Source organism: Natrix helvetica (genome assembly GCF_964273705.1).
Source record: "Natrix helvetica genome assembly, chromosome: 7".
Taxonomy (NCBI): domain Eukaryota; kingdom Metazoa; phylum Chordata; class Lepidosauria; order Squamata; family Natricidae; genus Natrix; species Natrix helvetica.
Window position 1 is genome coordinate 45,933,110 of NC_138558.1, and position 23,211 is coordinate 45,956,320.

Here is a 23,211-nt window from a genome sequence, read left to right on the forward strand (position 1 = left end):
ATAAAACTGGTCTGTTCAAATCAGAAATGATATCAGAATAACACAGGAGACCCATTCTTCTTAGAACTCATTGATTTGTGCAGAAACATCTGGAAAAAGATAACTTCAGAAGGTGTAGTATTTACACACTGAATAGTGAAGGCAGTGTAACCCATTTCAGCACCAAAGATGCAACAGAAGCCACAGAGTGGATGAAGTACAAAAACCAGATCACCAACTTAAAAACTGCAGTAATTCACTGATTGCAGAAATGGTGGATCGCACTATAAATCAATAGCGGAGAAAAGCTGTTATGTATCATAGTTTTCCCTCTGGTCCGTTTCGCTAGGGGGCGCTGTGCTCGACGCTGATTGGTTGACTGTTTGACAGCCGGCCTATATAAAGGGCTGTCAAACAGGACTCAGCTGTTGCCAGCTAGCTGAGACACACGAAATGTGAAGTGCCACGTTTGGCAACCTGTTAGCAATAAACTGTTAGCATTTGTTAAGTCCTGGCTCACCTCCGTTTGTCCACCCGTGTTCTCCCAGCTAGAACATTGGCGATGAAGGTGGGATTAACAGGTGGAGCCCAGGCAGAGCTGTGAAAAGTCACTAACCTACGAGCTAAGTCACTGAGAGCTGAATTCCCTCAGGGAATCACTCGACGAGAGGTCGAGTAAGTCACTTGCCTACGAAGACTGCCTCTGGTTAATCGACGAAGAAAGAAGTTACCTCAGAGATGGCCTCAATGAACACACTAGCCACTTTTAACGCGACCGCAGAGACTTGGGGCTCCTATATTTCCAGTTTTGAGTGTTTTTTAGAAGCCAACGGCTTTACAGACCTAACTGAACAGCAGAAAAAGGCATGTTTCCTAAATTTATGCAGTACGGAGATGTTTAATCTTGCGGAGACCCTAGTTGCCCCGCACTCCATCCACGATGTGACCTGGGACGTTTTAATGTCCAAGTTAAAAAATCATTACGCCCCAGCGCTGTCCCGCACAACGCGCAGATTTGCCTTTTACAGAAGGGTTCAGCTTGAGGGAAAACTATGATACATAACAAAAGCCTTTCTCCATTTCCCAAATATTTAGTCATACTATCTACTCTGTAAAAAATTATGCCACCACTAGATGATACCCCAAAACTTTATCTTTGCTGCTCATATATGGTAGCCCAACTATACCTAAGACTTCACTGTCAGTTTCTAAACAATAGGGTCAACCAATTTTTCCCCTTGCCTAAGCAACAAGAGTTTTAGCCCAATTCTGTCACCATGTGATAAAGTGATTCTCTTTTTCTAATGCTTGCAATTGTATACAGATTTAAATCTGTTGCATACTTGTACTAAGGAATGGCCAGGAGGGGAATAGGGTACAATCAAGTGCAATATGCTTGCAAATAACTTATATGGCCCACAAGAACACAAAATCCTGAAATAAGGGACCAAGCTGTTTGTCTACTCAATGTAGCCTTAAAAATTAGGGAAGTCACATGACAATTCCTACAATTTCCAGACACTATAATGTTAGCTAAAACCACGAGGAATTATGTGGTAGAGTCTGACTGAGGTTAAATGAAGAATATTCATTGGAGAACAAGATGTAAAGGCTACTGAAATGACAAATGGCTCCATTGTACTCCTCCATTAAATTAGATTTTAATGGGTAAAAATCTTAAATCGCCTTCCCGTCGGCACCGCACAAACTTCCATCGCGCGACAACTTTCCTGCCGAGATGGCCGGACAAGGTCGGAGGAGCAATGCATTCTGGAAAATGTAGTCCCCGAGGACGCTTAAGGCATGCCTCCAGCATGTTTGCAGTTTGAGTATCCGAAGGAGGCGGGGCTTTCCAGTTGAACTCCGCCTTCCTTTCCCGCCAACTCTGACTCCAGTTTTGGCGCCAAGCTGGAAGGCGGATTTCTCTGTTGGGAGGCGGACGCCGGTGGGACCGTAATTTGTTCCCGACGTGGATAAGACGCGATGAACGCTGACGGTCAGCTGCAGACCAGCTCCCTCAATGGGTAGGGGCACGGATGGGTTGTGCATTCGCATAACGCTGTTCTCTCTGTTTCCACTCACTTGTGCATCTACCATGGCTGCTTAGACCTATGCCTTTTCCCGCAATCCCCTCCACCCTTGTATACACACTTGTATTTGCTTGGGCAATTGAATCGGGTCCCTCAAAAGCCTACTTAACATACACCCCCCACCCCCCGTGAAACCATTTCTTTCTTTCTCTGAAGCTTTCTTTTTAATTTTCTCCGTCTCTCGTCTCACTATTTTTAATGAATTGAGCCAAAGCAGGCTCTTCACTATATCTATTTTATACAGGTCCCTTTTGATTTGAGATGCCCACAATGCAGGAGACAGGAAAGAACCAGAAGGGTGCATTCGTAAACACCATGAGGGAAGGGTACATGCTGATCCCAGTGTAACCTATTTTGTAGGCTCCCGTTTTTTAATTATTCGAGTTAAGAATGAACAAACCCCGCTGAATCCCACCCTTGTGAGTAAAAGAAATATCAGGAGAAAGAAATGGTAGGAGCAAAGAAAAGAAAACCAGTCCTGTGAGAAGTAAGCTTATTAATTGGTGGGCCTGGAAGAAGAAAGAATTGAATGGCATATGCTGGAGCTGGCCTGGCTTGATGGCTGGCTGAAACAAATCCTTTTGTTTAACAGTAACATTTCATTGCAGAACTCAGGTTGAAATTCAAACACAAATTTTAAGCAATTGCTGAATGTATTTGGTGGCCTAACGTTGATTGTTGTGAGCAGCGTGACCTTTATTATATGGTTATAGAGTTCACAGATTATAAAGTAGTGTGTAATGTCTTTATTTTTTACTGAAAATTGAATGATGGAAAAATGTACAATCATTTAGAATTAGAATTTAGAATTGGAAGTTAGAATGGGAGTATCTACTACGCCAACATAATATGACAAGCCTGAAAAATCAGTTCACTATTAGAGCACACAATGACATTTTAACACCCAGAGGTAAAATACAGGTGACTATGACTAGGTCTGCAGGAAAATCACTTATCCTGCTTGTGTCTGATTGTGAATGCAGAGCACAGACACTTTTGTTGCTCTGCCTGGCAGGAAACCCTGACCAAAAGCAATACTTTATGCAGCCTGCTGTTGTCAAATCTAAAGAATTGTGGTTGTTTGCAACTTGGAGGAAAGGCATTTCCTTCAGCTGGTTAAATTGCTAGGGATTAGATATGAGATTAGTGTTAAATATTATATTGCTGGAGGTCTTTGATTTCTGAAATTTTCTTGTTCAATAACTTTTCAGAATTCCCTGTTCTTTAAAATTAGAGTAATAAAATTTAAAGCATCCTTTACACATGTAGAGTCAGCTTCATTTAGGTGTAGTACAGTAGTTAAAGACTCAGTTGAAATTTACATAGGTTATGAGATACATGCATTTAACTAAACAACGTTGAGTAAAGTCTATATTGAATGCTTTCTTTCGGTACCTTTGTGGATCTCAAACACAATTTTCACGATTATGAGAAAATGCTAGTTCTGATTTGCTCTGATCTAAACAAACAGAACAATGAGAAAGTGGGATGACAGTCCTAAAAATGAGATTCGAGCTCTTCTTCCACATATGCAACCTCATAATTTAACCTAACAGCTTTAAATGTATTCATATTGTTTTACTCTCAGAATCACTTTCAGGTGGAGTTTGGTCTAGTGCAGGGCTGTCAAACTTGCGGCCCACAGGCTGGATGCGTCATGCTCTGGCCACACCCACATCCGGTTTAGCGAAGGGGAAAAGTCACAATATGTCATGTGACGACGCTGTGATGATGTGAGTTTGGCATCTTTGGTCTAATCACTAGTGGTTAAGGCACGAGTTAAAGCGGGAGATTGTGGGTTCAAGTCCTGCTTTGGCCATAAAAGCCAGGCTTGGGTGATTTTAGACTAGTCACTTTCTGTCCATCACACTTCATAATGTACAGGATTATAATTGTGGGGAAAATAGGAGGAAGAAGGTATGTTAAGATATGTTCTTGAGTTGTTTGTAAAAACAATAAAGGTAGGCTACAAATCAGTGGGGGGTTCCAGATCCCGTTGCAACCGGTACAGTGCAACGGAGCCAGGAGTCCACCACATGAAAGCGCGCAGCACACATGCATGTGTACTTACCGTCCGCAACGCTCTAGCTGCTCAGTGGAGCGTCGCACAGGCACCATATGCTCCGTGCACATGCACAGAAGCCCCGAAAACCTCAAATACCAGTAAGGAGTGCGGGCGGGTGGGCCCTCTGGACCACCATACTGGAACGGTACCTGGTGCTCCTGGCAGGCACCTGTACACCCAGACCGGGGCGTACCGGTCGTAACCCACCACTGCTACAAATAGATACATAATCTAAAGTAATTTAACCTGAAATTACATTGCTGAATGTTTATTTTATGAAACATTTGTATCCTATGCTTAAAATTTAAAAAGGAAAGCAAGTTGATTTAAAAAAGGATAGATTTTACGAATTCTGTAAATCAGATTTGATCCTAAAAAGTAATCTCATGAAGATTTTAAATTAGTATAAGACGCACCAAGGTTTTGAAGAGGCAAATTTAAAAAAGTAGGTAGGTAGATAGATGAATAGAGAGGGAGAGAAAGAGAGAAATACAGTAGGTAGGTAGGGAAAGAGAGAGAGAGAGTAGTTAGGTAGGTAGGTAGATAAAGGGATAGAGAGAGAAAGAGAAATAGAGAGGGAGTCGGTAGGTAGGTAGGTAGAGGGATAGAGAGAGAGAGAAAGAGAGAAATACAGTAGGTAGGGAGAGAAAGAGTAGGTAGGTTGGTAGGTAGAGGGATAGAGAGAGAAATAGAGAGAGAGAGATACAGTAGATAGGGAGAGAGTGTAGGTAGGTAGGTAGGTAGGTAGGTAGAGGGATAGAGAGAGAGAGAAATACAGTAGATAGGTAGGTGTTTCTGCTGACACAGCACTTGATCAATTTAATTCTCATCAATCAGTTAAAGAACTTTCGGAAAGGAAAAAAAAGTTTTTGCACTCTGCAAACCTCCAAAAAACAGCCCGTTTTTCATGAAAGCGGGCCTGTTTCCCCCCCCCCCAAAAGGCATAAATAGCCCTGGGGGGGGCTTGCAGAGTGCTCCTGGGGGGGCAAAAACGAGCAAAACACGGTCCATTTTTTGCAAAAACAGGATTGTTTTTTGTTTAAAAAATTGCGTGCATAGCCTTATGGAGGCTTATAGAGTGCTGCGGGGGGGGGGGGCAAAAAACAGCCAATTTTTTGCTCATTTCTGCCCTTCCCAGCCCCCAGGAGCTCTCTGAAAGCCTCCATAAGGCTCTGCACGGCCATTTTGGTGAAGGGGCGGGGCTTCGGGAGGCAAAAAGTGATGTATTTGGTGTATAAGACGCACCCAGATTTTCAGCCTCTTTTTTGAGGAAAAAAGGTGCGTCTTATACGGTACTTAAATATATTTGGGTGAGGAAATAAGTCTTTTGAATCCAACCAGTGTAAAACCTGAAATATTAAACTCATATTACAGCAATGACTGATTTAATATCAAGATTAGGCTCACCTGAGTGTATGTTATGCCTACATAACATACAAACAGAAGTTAGTATGTAATAGAAGTTAGTATGATGGTCCGATTTACACAATATACCAAGATAGTGACTTGGTTTTACAGGTGCTGGACCACATACTGGCCAACACAATTGTAGCTTAATCTATCATGTTATATGAACACAGCTATACAGCTTCTTTTTCTGGAGCAAATTTGGGGATAATTTTTAGAAGGAGGCATTTGTACAGTACATATTGGAGATCCTCTGCATCAAACTTGTCTGTATGAAGTTAAACTTCCTTTTGGTTGTCAAGTAATTTTTATAAAGTAACTGACAATGCCAAGCAGAAAGTGTTTCGGAAATGTTTGGAATGCTTTCTGTATGCAGAGATTTTAGAAAAACTAACTAAATCCGAGGGCAGATGTACCACATAAAGAACAGATTAATGTACTCAGCCATTTAATCAGAAGGCACTTCCCTTAGGAGTTGAGCCAGAATGGGAAGTGACACCACTTGTGTTTTTGAGAGGATACTCTTAGGCCATTTGGTGGTATATAATTTTGTTTTTTTTAAAAAATCTTGTATATTTTATTATTTGCATATTTGCTAATTAGCTCCCAGTGTTTTTTATGTAATATGAATGATCACATACATTTTCCAGTATAGAAATTTCTAGTAAATAAGTTTTTGTTTGGAGACCAAAGCTTATGTTTAGGGAAAGCAGAGCTCACCGTGCAGCAGGAAAAATCCATTGTTATGTTTGTATCATCTTTCAATTTAATTGTAAAAATTACCTATCATGTTCTTAAAAAACTTCAGTGACTTTGGTGCTCTCATATCAGGTTCAACTTCTGGTTAGTGTGAGGACAAATGCTCACCATGTTAATCTATTTTTAGTTTAGTCTTTAGGCATAGACAAAATATTACAAATACCTTAGGTGAAATAAAAGAGTGCACTCCACGATGCTTGCAATTCAGTTCTGTAGGATTTTTACATGCGTGTCTGCTTTCTAAAGTGTAAAATCTATGTTGATGTTTTCTAAGGATCAGTAAATGAAAGAGGTATTAATATAGACATGGAACAATGGATATAAATGTTGATGAATATAAAACCTGCAAACTGAATTTTAGATACTAGGGTGAATGGCACAAAATGAGGTTGGCTTTCTGAGAGCTTCCATTAAATGATGGGTTTTTTAGAGAGTTGGAAGAATACAGCTGCTCACATTGTAGAGTGCAGGCAGAATTTGAATGAGTATAAATATTTTCCTGGGTTATTATGTCTGTAGAGCATGAATAGCAAAATATTTCACAAATCATAACCCACTTTCAACTCTCAGGAAACCTGTATTTATCTAGAGAATTAGAAAATAGTGCACATGGGTTATTCTATTTGGAAGAATATAATGTTTTGAAAAATTGAGTTTATTTAAATGCTACTTTTTGGGGTCATTGTTCTACCTGCTTATTCATGTTTGCTAAAATGCAAAGTAAAAAAAGGGCTGCTATTAGACTCTACCACAAAAGCAGTAAAAATGGAACACTTGACTTCTGACATTGGATTATATGTTATCAACATGGCTTATGAGCAGTATAATTGAAAATCATTATTAGCAAGCATTGACACTCCAAGAATATTCAGCAAAAAGATATTTCACGTTCAGTGTTTATTTTTAGCCTGAAACTGAAAATGAAACTGCATCAATGCTTGCTGTAAGAATAGCTAGAATAGGGTATCTTTTTTGCAAACGATATCAGTAATGTTGGAGCAAGTAAGGTAACCTTTTCCATATTTTTCCAAACAAGATAATATTGAGGGTTAGATAATAGTTAACATTGCATGACTTAAACACTATAAATTGCAGTTTTAAATGAGATAATTCAGTCTCCTTTTGGCCTTTGGTCTGAAAAGTAATGTTCATAAACCACTAGGCAGATATAAAACACCAATATTTCCAACTATTAAAAGTTTTGATTTGAGTCTGTAACCTTCAAGGTCAGATTTTCCTCTTAGTTGTATTTAATTAAACTCTGGTGTCATTTTTCTGTATGGTAATAATTGATTTATTTCTGCAGACTCAAACACTGAGGTCAAAGTGCATCTTGTACAGATTTTAATTTTCTTTTTAAAAAATCTTAGTTCATGCAAACCATAACCATTTATTGCCAGTGTGTAATTTCTGTAGGTATGCTTGTGAGATGACCTGTAAAAAACGAGATGATTACTTGGAGTGGCCGGAATATTTCATGGCTGTAGCATTCTTGTCAGCACAAAGAAGCAAGGATCCAAATTCTCAGGTAGGAAGATGATATTTGGGCAGACTAAGATAAGGGAACAAAGCTGAAGTGTTAGGCAAACTACCCTTGGAATAATCACATTGAATTGAGTTCATTTGGGTTTATTTCTGCATAGACAGGACCAGATCTATCTCCAAAACTTAAAAGACCTATCCTGAAAATAAGCCCTAGCTTGTGTGTGCCTAATATAAGCCGTACCCCAAAATAAGTCCTACTTAAGAGCCTGCACAGCAGGTTGCCTGCCCATTCCATTTGGTTGTCAGTGCTGTGGCCACGAGGTGAGGGGATGGAGCTTTCCCATGTGCCCCGCACCAGCTTACCTCAGGGACCCACCCACCCAGCCAGGCCATCCATGTTCTGACACCTGCCTCACGGCAGCAGCTCCATTCCAATTCTTGCTGAAATATAATAAGGTCTTAATTTCTGTGACTGTTTAAGATTAGCAATAACTATGTTTTTTCTCCAGAAACTGGCACGATTTTGGAAGTATCGATCAGATGTGTGTTTAATAGTTTGATTTAGTACCTGCTAAAATTTTGCAGTTGTGTTTGCAATTGCAACTTCTTGGCAGGCTTGAAAGCATTTGCATCGCATACATGGATAACAATCAAATAGGTTGTTTCTGTCTAGGAAGGTCTGCAGTTAAAGTACCAATTTTTAAGGCACATTGAGATAACCTGAGCCTCTAATGCTAGAGGTGCATGCATGCAGTTAGGTGTGCTCCAGGTTCCATTGAGTAAACCATGTCATCTTAGGGAATCTAGGAACTGTGTTGTAGCACTTTCTCTCCTCCTCCCCCCCCCCCCCCCCCCCCCCCCCCCGGTCCTACAAGATTCATGTGACTCCCAATGTTTTGGAAATAGTTAAAGATCTGGTTGGTTGTTCTCCGGGCTTTGAGATAGGTGATTATGGAACCTCATATATTTATAGTTGGTCTGTAGTTCTTCAGGTTGGTTGTCAGCACCCATAAATAAATGCAATATCATTTGGACTAATGTTGAGCAAGACATCATGGAATAGGGCAGTCTCAAAATCCTCAAATTTTGATATATCAATTAACATTCCTGCGTTAGTCTTACCCTTCTGACCCATAGTCTACAGGTGAATAGATGACAGGAGTAAAACAGTAAACTAGATGCTCTGCTTTAGGTTGGTGCTTGCATTGTGAATTCAGAAAACAAGATTGTTGGAATTGGATACAATGGGATGCCTAATGGATGCAGTGATGATCTTTTGCCTTGGACAAGAACAGCAGATAATAAGCTCAACACAAAATATCCCTATGGTAAGGAATGAAATAATTAAATTACATCTTTATTTTTCCTGATGGAAACAGAAGGCAATATTATCAGATGTGCCTGTCATCTTTTAGGCAGGATCAAAATATTTTATTTCATAGTTGCTCCATGGCAGGAATGAGAGTAACCTCCCAAACATTTCTTGTCTGTTTGTAAGCAGACTGCTACAAAACCTCTAAATTAAGCTTTCTACTTTCTCAATTTCTCTTGATTCTTTTTCTTCCTATAGGACTTTCCCTGGACAGAGCAGAAGTCTAAGATAGTTGGTGCTATCATTCTTATGCCTGGTTTTTTTGACAATCACTTTACTAGAATAAGTATTCACGCAGGTGGTTTTTTCTTTCTTGTCCAAAGGACCATTTTTGATACCTATTCAGGAAGTGGAATTATGGGGCTATCTTCAAGCAGCCAAGGGACCTGTGGATTAGGACATAATTAATGTTCTTTTTGATTGACATGGCCACTTCAAACTGGACTAATGTAGATGTAGGTGACAAGTTTTCTCACTGAACTTTCCCCTTCCATGTTCAGCGCTCCCTCATCTCTGTGGGTCTCTGAAAAGTGACCTTCCCCCGCAATCAATCTGGCCTTATGGCTCAGCATAGGGCAGTCACCATGCACAGGCATTTTTAGCTGCGGAACTAGTATATAATCCAAATCAGGCACAGATGTTTTGATAAATAGTTAAATTTTGACTGTGTCAAAATTGAGTTTGACACCTCTGCTTTAGGTTGAGCAAGTACAGCTTAGGAAGGACAAAGGCAAAATGACTGCTAAATTGGCCATGCCTACCCAGTCACATGATCACCTAGCCACACCCACCCAGCCGTCACTGGGCAGATCAAACTATAGTTTGCCGCCCTCTTCCCCAGTCTGAGGGACTGTGAATTGGCCCCCTGTTTAAAAAATTTGAGGACCCCTGGTATTGGTATTTGAATTTTCTGGGGTTTTTTTACAAGCCCACCAAGCATGATAAAATTAACCATATTTCCAACATAAATTTTGAAATTATCTTTATACTGTCATATGAAAAAGTTCTATAGTTTTATGCACAAGGCCATAGTAAAAATCATCTGCTCCCTAGTAGTTCTTAAAAGTAAGAAAATATAACCTCAGGTGAACAACAACACATATTATACCATGTCATCATTTATTTTACAAAAAGAAAGCCAAAATGGAGAAGCCATGTGTGAAAAACTAAGTACACCTTATGATTCAATAGCTTATAGAACTACCTTTGGCAGCACTAACTTGAAGTAATCATTTTCTGTCTGACTTTATCAGTCTCTCACGTTGTTGTGGACAATTTTTTACCCACTCTTCTTTACAACATTGTTTCAATTCAATGAGGTTTCTGGGCAATTGTTTATTCACAGCTCTCTTGACGTCCAGCCACAGTGTTTCAATCAGGTTGAGGTCTGGACTTTCACTGGGCCATTGCAATACCTTAATGTTTTTCTTTTTCAGCCATTATGCTGGTGTGCTTGGGATCATTGTCTTGTTGCATGATCCAATGTCAGCCAAGTTTTAGCCATTGGACAGATGGCTTCACATTTGACTCTAGAATACTTTGGTATACAGAGCAGTTCATGGTCGACTCAATGACTGCAAGGTGTCCACATGCTGTGGCTACAAAACAAGCCCAAACCATCATTCCTCCATCACCCTGCTTCACGGTTGGTATGAGATGTTTGTGCTGATATGCTGTGTTCGGTTTAGCCAAACTAGGCACTGTGCATATTGGCCAAATATCTCTACTTTAGTCTCATCTGTCCAAAGGACAATGTTCCAGAAGTCTTGTGATTCATTCAGATGAAATTTTGCAAATCTAAGACATGCTGCCATGTTCTTTTTAGAGAGAAGAGGCTTTCTCCTGGCAACCCTTCCAAACAAACCATACTTTTTCAGTCTTTTCTAATTGTACTGTCATGAACTTCAATATTTAACAAGCTAATTGAGGTCTGTAGCATCTGAAATGTAACTCTTGGACTTTTTTCAATTTCTTTGATATATTACATAGGCTGACCTTGGGGTGAATTTGCTGGGACATCCATTCCTGGGAAGATTGGCAACTATCTTGAATGTTTTCTACTTGTAAATAATCTTCCTTATTGAAAAATGATGGACTTTAAATTGTTTGGAATTGGCCTTATAGCCTTCTCCAGATTGATGGGCAACAACAATCTAAGCTTCTCTAAGACCATTCCTTTTTGCCATTACACATACCTCAGTGCTGTAGACCAGCAAACTCATAAAACTTCAATTTTTACAGAATGTGAATTTAGAATGGTTATAATATGAATTTCCTAAAATGAATCTCTAAAGCATTGTATAGAACCAGTGCAATGAAAGTAAATTTTACTGATTGTATGGGTATACTAATCAAATATCTATATCAAGGGTGTCAAACCCGCAGGCTGGATGTGTCAGGGGCTGGCCACCTCACCCCCAGTTTAGTGAAGGGGAAAAAGTCGCAATATGTCACATGACAACGTGCCGACGCGAGTTTGACACCTCTGGTCTATATACTACTAAAACTCATCTGTCTGAAACCTTCAAGTAGCCCAAATGTTGCATGATAGTGCAAGGTTTTTTGAATCAGTGTACCTCAAATCCATTAGCTTAAAGAATTTATACCAAATCTGGGATCCATTACACATGTGTAATTGAAATTTCGAGGATGTTCACACCAGTTATATTTGCAAAGTTGCAGCCACTGTAGCATCACTGCAGTTCACTTCAATCACATGGTGGTGATTTTCAATGCTTCCTGCCAGCTTCCCACAAACAAAGTCAATGGAGAAGCTGGTTGGGAGTCATCCTCCGCTCCCAGTTGTTTTGTTTACCCACAGTCATCTTGCTTCTCTGTTTAGGTAAGGAGGTATATCTGAAAGGATGACCCAACAGATCATGGATTGTTTAATGGTACTTTAGAAGTAACAATCTTTATTAATGTATGTTCCCATAAAATTGTAAATATTCAAAATGGCAATAGATGGATTTTTAAAATATTAACTGCAGTTTACTAGCCAAAGTTTCCCCAGTCAGATATTTTACAGATATAATTAAGTGAATATTTTTGGACAGCAGCTTCTGAAACTCTCAGCTGGCAATTACTCTTCTGACTAGGAAATGTGGGAATTATCAGTTCAGTTAGTGGGTGGAATGGCGGGGGTGTGTGCAAGGGAAAATCATAGTGACAAACTGAGCTAGATTATACAAGGAATATCTTAAAATCCACGGACATAGAATTTGCTTTGCACGGCATTATCATAGCAGCATAATAAATATTTGCTCCACGGGGTTCATGGTTCTCAGTGGTCTTGAGAAAAATCTTTCTAAAGAATTTGACTACATAGACCAACACCCAAAGAATCACAGAACTGGTTTGTACATCAGAGGGAGCAGCTCCTGCTGCCAATGTATCAAGCAATGTGAAACTAAAGTGATTTCCAGTCCCACTGAGCATGCTGCAGATAATTGAACTTGCCAGCTTTGGCTTTTAGATAGCGAAGATTTGCTTGCAGACAGTGATCACAAATAGGCAAATCATTGCTAATTTGTTTAACACATATACTGCCAAAATAATACATTTTCTCCTGATAAATTTATAGTTTCTTTATAAAGGCTTATGCCTCCTGGAATTTATAAATATTCATTTTCAGATTGTTTATGACGGTCTGGTTATCAAATACCATATTTTGTGGACTATAAGACACGCTGGACTATAAGACGCACCTAAATTTATAGGAGGAAAACAAGAAAAAAATAGTTTTTGGCCTCCATGCGTTGCGTTTTTGCCCTTCCCGTCCCCCAGAAGCACACTGCAGTACTCCGTACAACCGTTTTCACAAAAAATGCGCCTGTTTTTGGCTTCCAGAGTGCTTCAGGGGGTCAGAGAGGGTGAAAATGTGAAGCGCAAAGGGCTGGGAGCCCAAAAACGAGCCTTTTTTGATGAAAACATGCCTATTTTTGACTAAAACAAGCCATGCAGAGCACAGAAGAGTGCTTCTGGGGGCTGGAGAGGGCAAAAATGCAATGCACGGAGGGCTTGGGATCCCAAAAACGCCAGTATTCAGTCTATAAGACGCACCTAAATTTTCACCCACTTTTAGGGGGAGGATAGGTGCATCTTATACTCTGAAAAATACGGTGATTCTTTTAATTGTGTTTCAGAGTTCTTACTGGGCATTAATAATAGTAACAGGGCAGAATAATTTCTAACTGGTATTCTTTGTGCTAGTTATCTTTTCTGTGCTCTAGTTGCCAGTTATCTTATTTGGAGGACAGGACTGCTTGCTTTTTTGTCATAACTCTTCTTTTGTGCCTCATCAAAAGAATGTATCCATGCATGTAAGCCCCTAAATGAGCTCCTTTATGTAGGTAATTAGATACTCTTTGGGAGCAGTAGTGCTATGACATATTGGCACACTTAGGATGGCTGAAATTACTTAGCGTTCAGCCTATGGCCTTGACTTGTCCTGTAGGTGTTGGTGAATGGTCCTTTTAATGTTCTTAATTATTTCATTCCTCATTACTAGTCTGGCCAGACCACTTGACCTCCATTGATCTTGGGTTTCTGAAGAATTTCTCTTCTGTCTCCTCTGCTAAATTTCTCTTGTGTGACAAATTGTATTGGTGTTTGCTTCTAGAAGGAATTGGGCATTTGCAGTTAACACTTAGTTAAGTTTTAGATTGATGATCTTCTTTAATGAACACACATAATAATATTTGTTGAATTTTTTTTTCTTTAATCAGTATGTCATGCTGAACTGAATGCGATAATGAACAAGAATTCTGCTGATGTGAAAGGCTGCAGCATATATGTTGCTCTGTTTCCATGTAATGAATGTGCAAAGCTCATCATCCAGGCAGGTAAGAAAAGGGGCCAGCTTTATTTTTGGTATTAGAATGCTGCCTGTTTGGTGGACACATCATTACAAGTGCCGCTGTTTAGATCTAAATTAATTGCACTATCAATCTTTAAGTTACTCCTTTTACTTTTTTTATCCTTGACTGGTGCCAGGTTTTCCCATACTAATTGCATCCTCTGTGATTCTTACTTGTTTTTAATTTAAGTTTTTAACTTTCTAGACCAACAGCTGCCAAGAAACTGTGCAGACATTGCATATCATTACTGTCGGTTTACATTGCTGACACACTGTGCAAAAAATGTAAGGGGAGGAGATGGAAGAATAAACTTTGTGTGACATAAGATCTCCTGGGAATATATATGTTACATTTTAATTTGAATATCAGACATGGTTAGCACTTGAAGATTTTTATCTCTTTTGTCATAAATGTCATAAGACTTCCAGGATCTCTCTTATAATTATGTTTTTCATTACAATAGTTACACATTTTTGCCATCGCTACAGTTGTGCAAGTGTGACAGTTGGGCCTTTCATCAGATTATTAGATACTGGTAAAATGCCCATCCTTGTGACAGTGTTCAGAGAAAAGTCGTGTATGTTTCTTAGCCATCTGGAGTTGTGCTTATTGTACATCTCTACAGGTTCCTTGGCAATGAGAGTCAGACCATCTCCTGTCATCAGTGGTAGTCGTTCTTTGCCCTTATGACTCCATTGTCTCCAGTTCTTTACCTGGAGAGATTTTGTAGATCATTGATAGAGATCATGCATAGTATAAAAATGATCTCTAGTTAAATTCCTGACATTTCCAATTAGTTCTGGGGAAAATAAGTCTGCCTGACTACAAAAGAATCACTGTCAGTCAATATGCACAGCAGTAAGCTTGGTAGACTACAGGTCTGACACTTTTAGCAAATGTCCCATGCGATCATCTTTTCTAAGAGTGAATCCTTTACTTAACTTCACTTAAAAGAAAAAAAAAGTATGCATCATTGGAATGGAGAACAAATGAATTGCTCATGTCTGCATAGCCCCATTCGTTGTTTTGTTTCCTGCTCGTATTTAAAACATGGGAGGGAGGATACAAGATGGAAAGAAACTAGCAGCTCCTGAAATGAGTTTACATCCTCTCATCACTCTGGTGCAGTCCTTCAACCTAAAAATGGTAAGGAAAGAAGCTGGGCAATCCCCAGTAATGATAATGGACCCCATAAATCCAACAAAGCAGAAAAAAACAGATGAGGATTGACTCCTATCTCCCCACTGCAGAGGCAATAAAAAATGTGAGTAGCAGATCTACAACCTCAGAACCCCCTTCATCTCCAAAGAATTTCACAAACAAAAGCCAGAAATAAGAGCATCTGCCTACACCAATCCTCCAAAGCTTCAGTGCAAGTCACTCCCCAGAGCAGGGAAGTAGTGAGAATAGTTTTCTGGAGAAAATCTCCTGCACCCCTCGCCCCCTACAGCTATACTATTCCCCTTGTACCATAAGGTTTGCTTTTTGTCTGCAGAACAAATGGATTGGATAAACGGCAATGGATAAATGGCAACAAGTGCTTGATCTGCAAATCCTCCATGGCAATCAGGGAGTTAAATTTGCAGCAGAAGCTGGTTGTGCTGACACTACAGCAGCCTGTCCCATGTCAGCTGTGCATCCAGAAGCATCCAACTACCTTCATACAGAAAAAGCAACTCCTAATAATATATCGGAATGCTTATAGCTGGAACTGCCGTAAGACTTTTGTGACTTTCCTATCTTAGCTCCTAAACTGCCAAAATAGAGAAACTGATTTGAAAGGCTTTCCTTACTTACCCAGCTCAAGAAATGCTAAGCAGTTATTCCTGGATTTCAAACAATAATATCTCCACTCTAGACTTATACAAATGAGTGAGTTTCTGTGGCAGACTCGCCACATCCAAATTGTCAGCCTTTAAGGATGAGTTAGTCCATGATCTCATCACTAGAAAAGTGACAAATGGTCAGAACCCTGCAGATAAGAGCCATAAAAAATGTAGGCTCCAAAAGTAATTCTGACAGACTTGTCAAGAACGAGAATATAAACACAGAAGTTATTAATCTGAGGAAGAAACTAGCAGACAATCAAAACAACAATCCTGACATCTCCCTCCCCCGCCTCACTGGTAATGATATGGAAGTCCAGCACCAACTTTACACATCTGCCCTATTGAGATTCTCAAATCATCTCACACTGCTGCCTTTTCTTTGACTCAGATAGGTAGAAAACTGTCAGCAGACTACTGTAACTTTTTCACCAGTAACAGTGATAATGACATTGATAGTGACTCCTCCGAAGCTCCACTTCATCTATATTAAAAAAAAAAATACCCAGAAGGAACTGCCCCACAAGCAAAACAAATTTCAGCCAAGCTCTCCAAAAACGCAACCTAGAGGCATACCCTCATCTGCTTCCAAACTATCCTGGCCTCGCAGAAACCGGACTCAGGATAAACAGCTCTCTCCCTATTTTTCTCTCAATGGATAAGGCAAAGGATGTTCCCTTGCTAAAGAGTTGGAATCAAAGCAGCATGGGTTTCTAGTGCTCACCAGTAACCCACGTTTGCTGCCCAGGCTGCTTGGATTCTGCGGTCTCTTTGCCAGAATATGCTCCGCTGCCCCTTCAAAAGAAGGGAAGCTCGGTAGACAAAAAGGTGGCAAAATGGGAAGAATAGGATCTCAAAGGGAGAAGCTACTACAAAAATTATCCTCCCAGCACATTTGTTTGATATCCATGTGATCACCACAACGTCATCCTTCTAATCTGGAATGTGGCTGGATGATTCGCTTCCCCGTTTTGTTGATTTCCTCTCCTGCCATGACATCGTACTGATTCAGGTAATTTGGACCGCTGGGCAACAGCTCTAAATGGATTTCATTCATTTACAGTTGGAGCAGAATCAAGTGTAAAGCATGAGAGACCAAAGGGGGGCTTGGGGCTCCTAGTCTTCACTACCCTATGTACCGTAGCATGGCCCCTCCTGCATTCAAGTGAAAACAATAGTCAATGAGAAACCACTTTGGGTTTCACAAAGAATGTACTGAAGTGCCCATGTAGTCGCCAAGATTTGAGTTCAGCTTGATGAATTCTTTAATTACCATCTATAAAGTCTGTAAGGTAATTGTACTGATATCTTCACTGTTGAGTTATAGAATAACGACAGTTATTTTTTTGGGGGGGGATTCCAAAATACTCCACATCAATTGGTGCTCATTTGTCACCGTGTGTAAATGGTAACAGTTAAATCAGCCAACATGGCATGGGACCTAGTTACCTGCGGGACCGCATCTCACCTCATACATCTCTACGACCTATCCGCTCTCACAGAGAGGGACTCCTCCAGGTGCCATCCGCCAAGCAGTGCCAGCGGGTGGCGCCTAGGAGTAGAGCCTTCTCTGTGATGGGCCCAACCCTCTGGAATGACCTCCCTCCCGATATTAGAACTACTAATGACCTCCGCTCCTTCCGACAGAAGCTCAAGACTCACCTGTTCCGACTAGCTGGCTTAGCCGATTGATAGTTCCATCCTCCACCTCCTGGCAAACATTTTAAACATTTTATTGGGGAATTTTTTAAGGGAATTTTAATAGTATTTGTATTTTAATTAAGAATTGTACAGTATATTTTTACCTCCTCCGTCTACGTCTATGTCTACGTCTATGTTTCTGTCTATGTATTTGTATATGGTTTTAACATGACTGTACACTGCCCCGAGTCCTGCCAAGGAAAGGGTGCGGTCTAGAAATAAAATTTATTATTATTATTATTATTATTATTATTATTATTATTATTATTATTATTATTTAAACTAGTTTTTTTTTTTTACAAAGTTGCTAAATTTGAAAAACACTGATTTGAAGATACCTTTGCAGACATAGCATTTATCTCTATGATTGCTTTTTGCAGGATATTATTACCACACAGTGGAGTGAGGTCCCATTATTCTCCTCAGCTCCTGCCCACTTAGCAGTTCGAAAGCATGCAAATGCAAGTAGATAAATAGGTATCACTTCAGTGGGAAGGTAACAGTGTTCCCCGAACCTTGGGGTATAATTATGCTGGCCATATGACCATAGAAGTGTCTTTGGCTGGCTCCCTTGATTAAGAAATGGAGATGAGCACCGCTCCCTAGTGTTGGACACGACTAGACAGGGGAAATAAACCTTTACCTTTTTAGGTTAATATAACCTTTTGACAGAGTAAGATATGAGCAGAATTAAGTTTGGCTCTGATTGTTAGTGGTGAGATATAGAGAGTTGGAAGCAGCAGATAGAAGGATTTTGAATTTGTATGGGAGATGTGCAAAACTATGTTCTTCAGAGAAAAGTTGTGGTTCGGTGCTCACAGATGGACAGAAGTAGCTTACTGATCTGCATACAGAAATGCAAACCAAGTTCAATATGTTTTGGTAGCACCAGTTTTATATTTACAGTTCGTTGCTGAATGCATGGCATCTGTCTAGAGTTTTTTTTATATATCCTTCAACAGTTGCTTAAGTAAAGACAAATAATAATTTATTTGTATTACAGTCCTTGAAATCCTAATACTACATTTCCCCCCTTTTTAAAGCCCTATAGCCTTGAGGCTACAAGTACAATTTTTTGCCTCATTAACAACACTGCTCCTTTCCAAAAATATTTTTATTTATAGCAACATCTAAATTACAGAATACATGATCCAGATCTGTCATGCTGATTGTAGTTGTTGCTATCATGTTAGATGACCTATTTTAGCTTGTTTATAATGTGCAGGATCAGCATGCTACATTTTAACTGGTTGAATTCAGTAGTTGAGTTTAAAGTAAATGGGATACATAGGCAATGTAAGGGGTACAAGTGATGTTTCTAACATGGGGAATATTCTCCATGCCTACAAAATCTCTGAATCTCTGAGCACGTAATTACTTCTGGGCAAACATTTCAGTCCATTTTTATAAAAGCTTGACTATGGAGTCAAACATACTAGGGGTTTATACAAATAAATCTGTAACTGTTCCCTTTTCAGTAATTAAAATATGTCAGTGATCAACGGAACTCATATTGCTGCCTCTGGCACATAGAGATTTGTGCAAGAGTCTTCCCCCCCCCACCTTTTCTTTAGCTGCATGGAAATTTTATTGAACATCTCTTAACAGGATTTTTTTTTGTCTGCATGTCCAAATGAGCTACTGTATTCTTGGCTTGTACTTGATGCTTTTGTTTTCAGTTCTGTTTTTCCCCCACTGTTCTAGGGATAAAAGAAGTCATTTTTATGTCTGATAAATATCACGATACTCCGGAAATGATAGCTGCACGGCGCTTGTTTGATCTAGCTGGAATTTTATATACGTGAGTCAACACATGGGGATATACATCCTTAACCCAACCCACCCAACCCCCTATCCCCAATCTTCCTTTTATATACATTGGGTTGCTATTGCTTTGTCTTAAATTTGTGAAGGAATCTGTTGCCTCACTTCAATAATTTCTCTTTTCCCTTTTATATACAGAACGGTGTAACTTGAGATTGTAATGTTATTAATACTAAAAGTAGGGTTGGGACAATAACGAGAAAGTGATCGATTGTTGGGAACTTTTTCCAGAGTATTCTTATTATACTGAACAAGCACAGATGAGCTGTTTATCATGGACTGATTTTCTTGTATTGGACACGCTGCTATGGTTTTGATGCAACCAAAGCATGCAGAAAATTGTAGGTTAGATTTATTTTCTTTGAAAAATATAGCAAACTTGTCTGCAGAGAAAAGTGGCTTATGATTGGCACTTAATGAGCAAAAATACAAGGAATTATTGTAGAAACAATAGCCTCTGTTCTGATGTTTATAACATCTCAATAATGTCCACGTAAGGATAAGCTTATCTGTTTTATATGCTTCAAAACTCATTTTATCTACAAAATACTTTTATTAAATAAAAATAGATTTAAGTAAAACAATTCCAAATGGAAACAGTTTTATCTCAAAAATAAACTGAGATTAAAGCAATCTCTGAAACCATTTCTTGTAAATGTCTTTCTTTAAAGCTACAGTGTTACGAAATGAAGGTAGACTTTCAAAGACACTGGGAGGCGAATTGCTAATATGATAGAAATCTAATTTTTCAGTCTTCAGAATTTGAAAATTAGAGAATTTTGTATGTTCAACAGTTCTGACAGACAATTTTACCCTAATTTACTGAAGTAGAAAACATGAAGTGATAAAACGTATGAATGTGGCATGTGTGTGAGAGAGACATTTATTACAGCAGGGGCACTTCATTCTGTTATGAAATCTTTCTAAAATTTATCTATGGCTGGCATGCCTCCAAGTATTTCTGACCAATTGGTTGGATAACGTTTGTGTATAGTCATTCTCCCAAGCATATCCTTCATTATTGACTATTTCTGCTTTTTGTAATGATTTGTGAGGGTTTGGCTAGGTTTAATGAATCTCTAGTACTGAATTGTCAAGCTTAATGAGACACTAAATCCACATTATTTGCATATTCTTCTGTTTACTAGTAGATTGTAAAATATATACAAAGTCCCCAAATACATCTCTTGCTAATCGCTACAGCAGATGCTCTAATGATGTAAAAGCATGAGCTATGGTGATGGTATTAATTTTACAGTTCTAAAATGATTCTGGCTTCAGTAGTTTGTATTTTATCCCCCTTGCATAATGCAGTGTTTTCTGCCTTTCCTTTAAGACTACAAAAAGCAAACTTTGGAAGTTTCCTATTAAAATTTGGCATGGAAAGAACATATAAAATGTTACAGAGATGCTACCCCCTGTAGCTAAGTTGTTAGAAATCCTTCTAACTCCTGTCTAATTTATGAACTCCAATAGCTGAAGAACATACAGACTAAGCAACCCCATGTGTCTTTTTGTCTTAGTCTTTTTTGTCCGGGTATCTCTCAGTATGGTGCACTATAATTGGCTCCTATAGAGATAAAACATAGAATGAATCCAAGGATATGCTTTTTCCTTCTTAAAATTTAGTTGGGAGCCAAAGCAAACAAAATGTTTAACTACTTCACTAGCTAATATTCCTCTCTCTTTGTTGTTTTTAGAAAATTCAAACCAAAGTGCAGCAAGATCATCATTGATTTTGATTCAATTAACAGCAAACCAAGTCAAAAGCCTCTGTGAGTTACATCTAATTAAATCTCCAGAAGAGTGTGATTATCCTTTTCTTAGAAGCTGCTAATGCCTTTCATCTTGAAGTTAGGCATAACTTTTTAATAACCACTACAGTTTAAGCAGACATCTAAGGAATGTGTCAGAACTTGAACATTTGTGCTTTCTCTGCTATACATTTAAACTTTGACTTCCAGGATTTTACTAAATTTTCTGTGAATGAAACTGTGAGTTTAGTATTAGTAGGTAAACAATGCAAAAGGCATTCAATATATTGTGTCAATTAGCCAAGAACTCATCTGACTTGAGGGGAAATAAAATTACAATTCATAGTCTGTGAATATTGACTGTAAAAGAACAGTTAAAGAATCACTTCAGCAGCATACAACTGTGGGAACACATGTCCTAGCTTAATTTAGTTTAGACTGGCTAGACAGTTATATAACTAGTACTTTAACACTTTGAAATCTTCAACTACTTTATTGCTTCTTGCATTACATTTGAAAATGCTTTGCATTGGATAAAATTTTACAGTACCTTTCATCCCCCTATGCCTCTCTGCCCCCAAACATCTTACTTTTCTTAGAGAATGTGAATAAATCATCAGAACCAATAAGAATTTCTTTGGAGATGATTTTTATACCCTAAAAAGTAATTTATCCATTGATCTAAAATTCTGGGAGACAATCTAATAATTTGCAATGTTAAAACTAGCCTCTAAGTTTGTCAGTATTTTCTTCTAAGGGAAATGAACAGGCTTAATCCATATTGAGGCTACATATGCCAAATGGATCGTGATTTTAGCTTGCTTTGGTTTGTTAAAATTAGCATTAAGTTTAAGAAACCTTGATTAAAACTTTCACAAGATTTCAGTATAGGTTCTTTTATTTGATTTTGACAACAAATATATATTTAGATACCCAAATTATTTCATTTTAAAACATGTTTTGTATGTATATTTGTATTGAAATTCTGTATGTTGAGTATTTTTAATATGGCACGACACCAGAATTATAAAATGTCTATTAAAATCTTTGTGAAATATAATTTATTATTATTATATTACTCACTGTGCCTGGTTCTAAATCATGGTATTTCTTTGGTCATACAAAAAGTATATTTTAAAATTTGTTTTTTTTTAAAAATGCATGTTTATTCTTTTATCACTAAAGATGAAATGCGAAAAAAGGAGGGGGGGAGAAAAAAGAAACTAACAAACATCCAACACTAACAACAAAAAACCATATGGCAAAAAAAAATCAAGTAAGAAATACATCTAACATTAAACATAAGAAAAAATCAACCCCGATTGAATGCTGAATCATAAGTCAAAAACCTAATATATTTACTTCCCATTATAATATTTGTGATATAATTAAATAAGGCAATACCTTTAATCATTGATCATACTAGTCATATTTAGTAGAATCCAGTTACATTTGGAGAACCATTCTTGGAATAGAGGGCTAATTTCATTAAAGAAATGTAAATACTGTGTAGTTCTGGAGTATTGTTCCTAAACTGAAAGAGAAAAGATCTAGTCAATGCATTTTGTCAGTAAAGAAATACTAGATTATATATACTGTACAATATACGAGCAGTTAAATGTTTTCTTTGGATTTTGTTTTTTCATTAAACTTCCTCTAGCCTTCTTCTGTCTTGTTTTGTGGAAGTATATCCAATGTAGGTAAAAAATAGGACTGTACTGAGATTGGTGGTATTTTGCTTATCCATAAATTACTATTGGTTAGGCAAATGTAAATGTAAGTCACATAATCTCCTATTATTGTCATACCCTTTTTCACAGCAATAAGTGTAATTGGCCAAAATATTGTGAGAAAGATCTTATGGTCATAGTGGAAAATGTATGAATATTATCAACTTTTTCATGATTCTATGTACAACTAAGGACCTTTTCATTAATTTGAAAATAGGAAACGAATTGCTAATGTAGTCAGAAAATAGATTACATTCTTAAAATGGCTTTCAACAAACGCACTTTTAATTTAAAATGTGAAATAGAAAGGACTTAGTGATCCAAACCTGAGCACTGAAATAAGCATTTCTGTTAGCTTTC

The 23,211-nt window shown here is 38.4% G+C and overlaps 1 protein-coding gene across 2 annotated transcripts; it reads left to right on the forward strand.

The window, feature by feature from the left end:
* The first annotated feature begins 1,821 nt into the window (after positions 1-1,821).
* On the forward strand, positions 1,822-22,181 carry DCTD (dCMP deaminase). Of its 2 annotated transcripts, none has more exons than XM_081959153.1 (6): positions 1,822-2,003; positions 7,717-7,828; positions 8,978-9,113; positions 13,885-14,001; positions 19,248-19,344; positions 21,068-22,181. In XM_081959153.1, exons 1-6 carry the CDS (start codon positions 1,963-1,965, stop codon positions 21,144-21,146), a joined length of 582 nt encoding a protein of 193 aa, XP_081815279.1. In that variant the 5' UTR covers positions 1,822-1,962; the 3' UTR covers positions 21,147-22,181. The 2 variants fall into 2 exon arrangements, with proteins under 2 accessions (XP_081815279.1, XP_081815280.1); XM_081959154.1 differs by lacking the exon at positions 1,822-2,003 and adding an exon at positions 2,348-2,556.
* Positions 22,182-23,211: the final 1,030 nt, after the last annotated feature.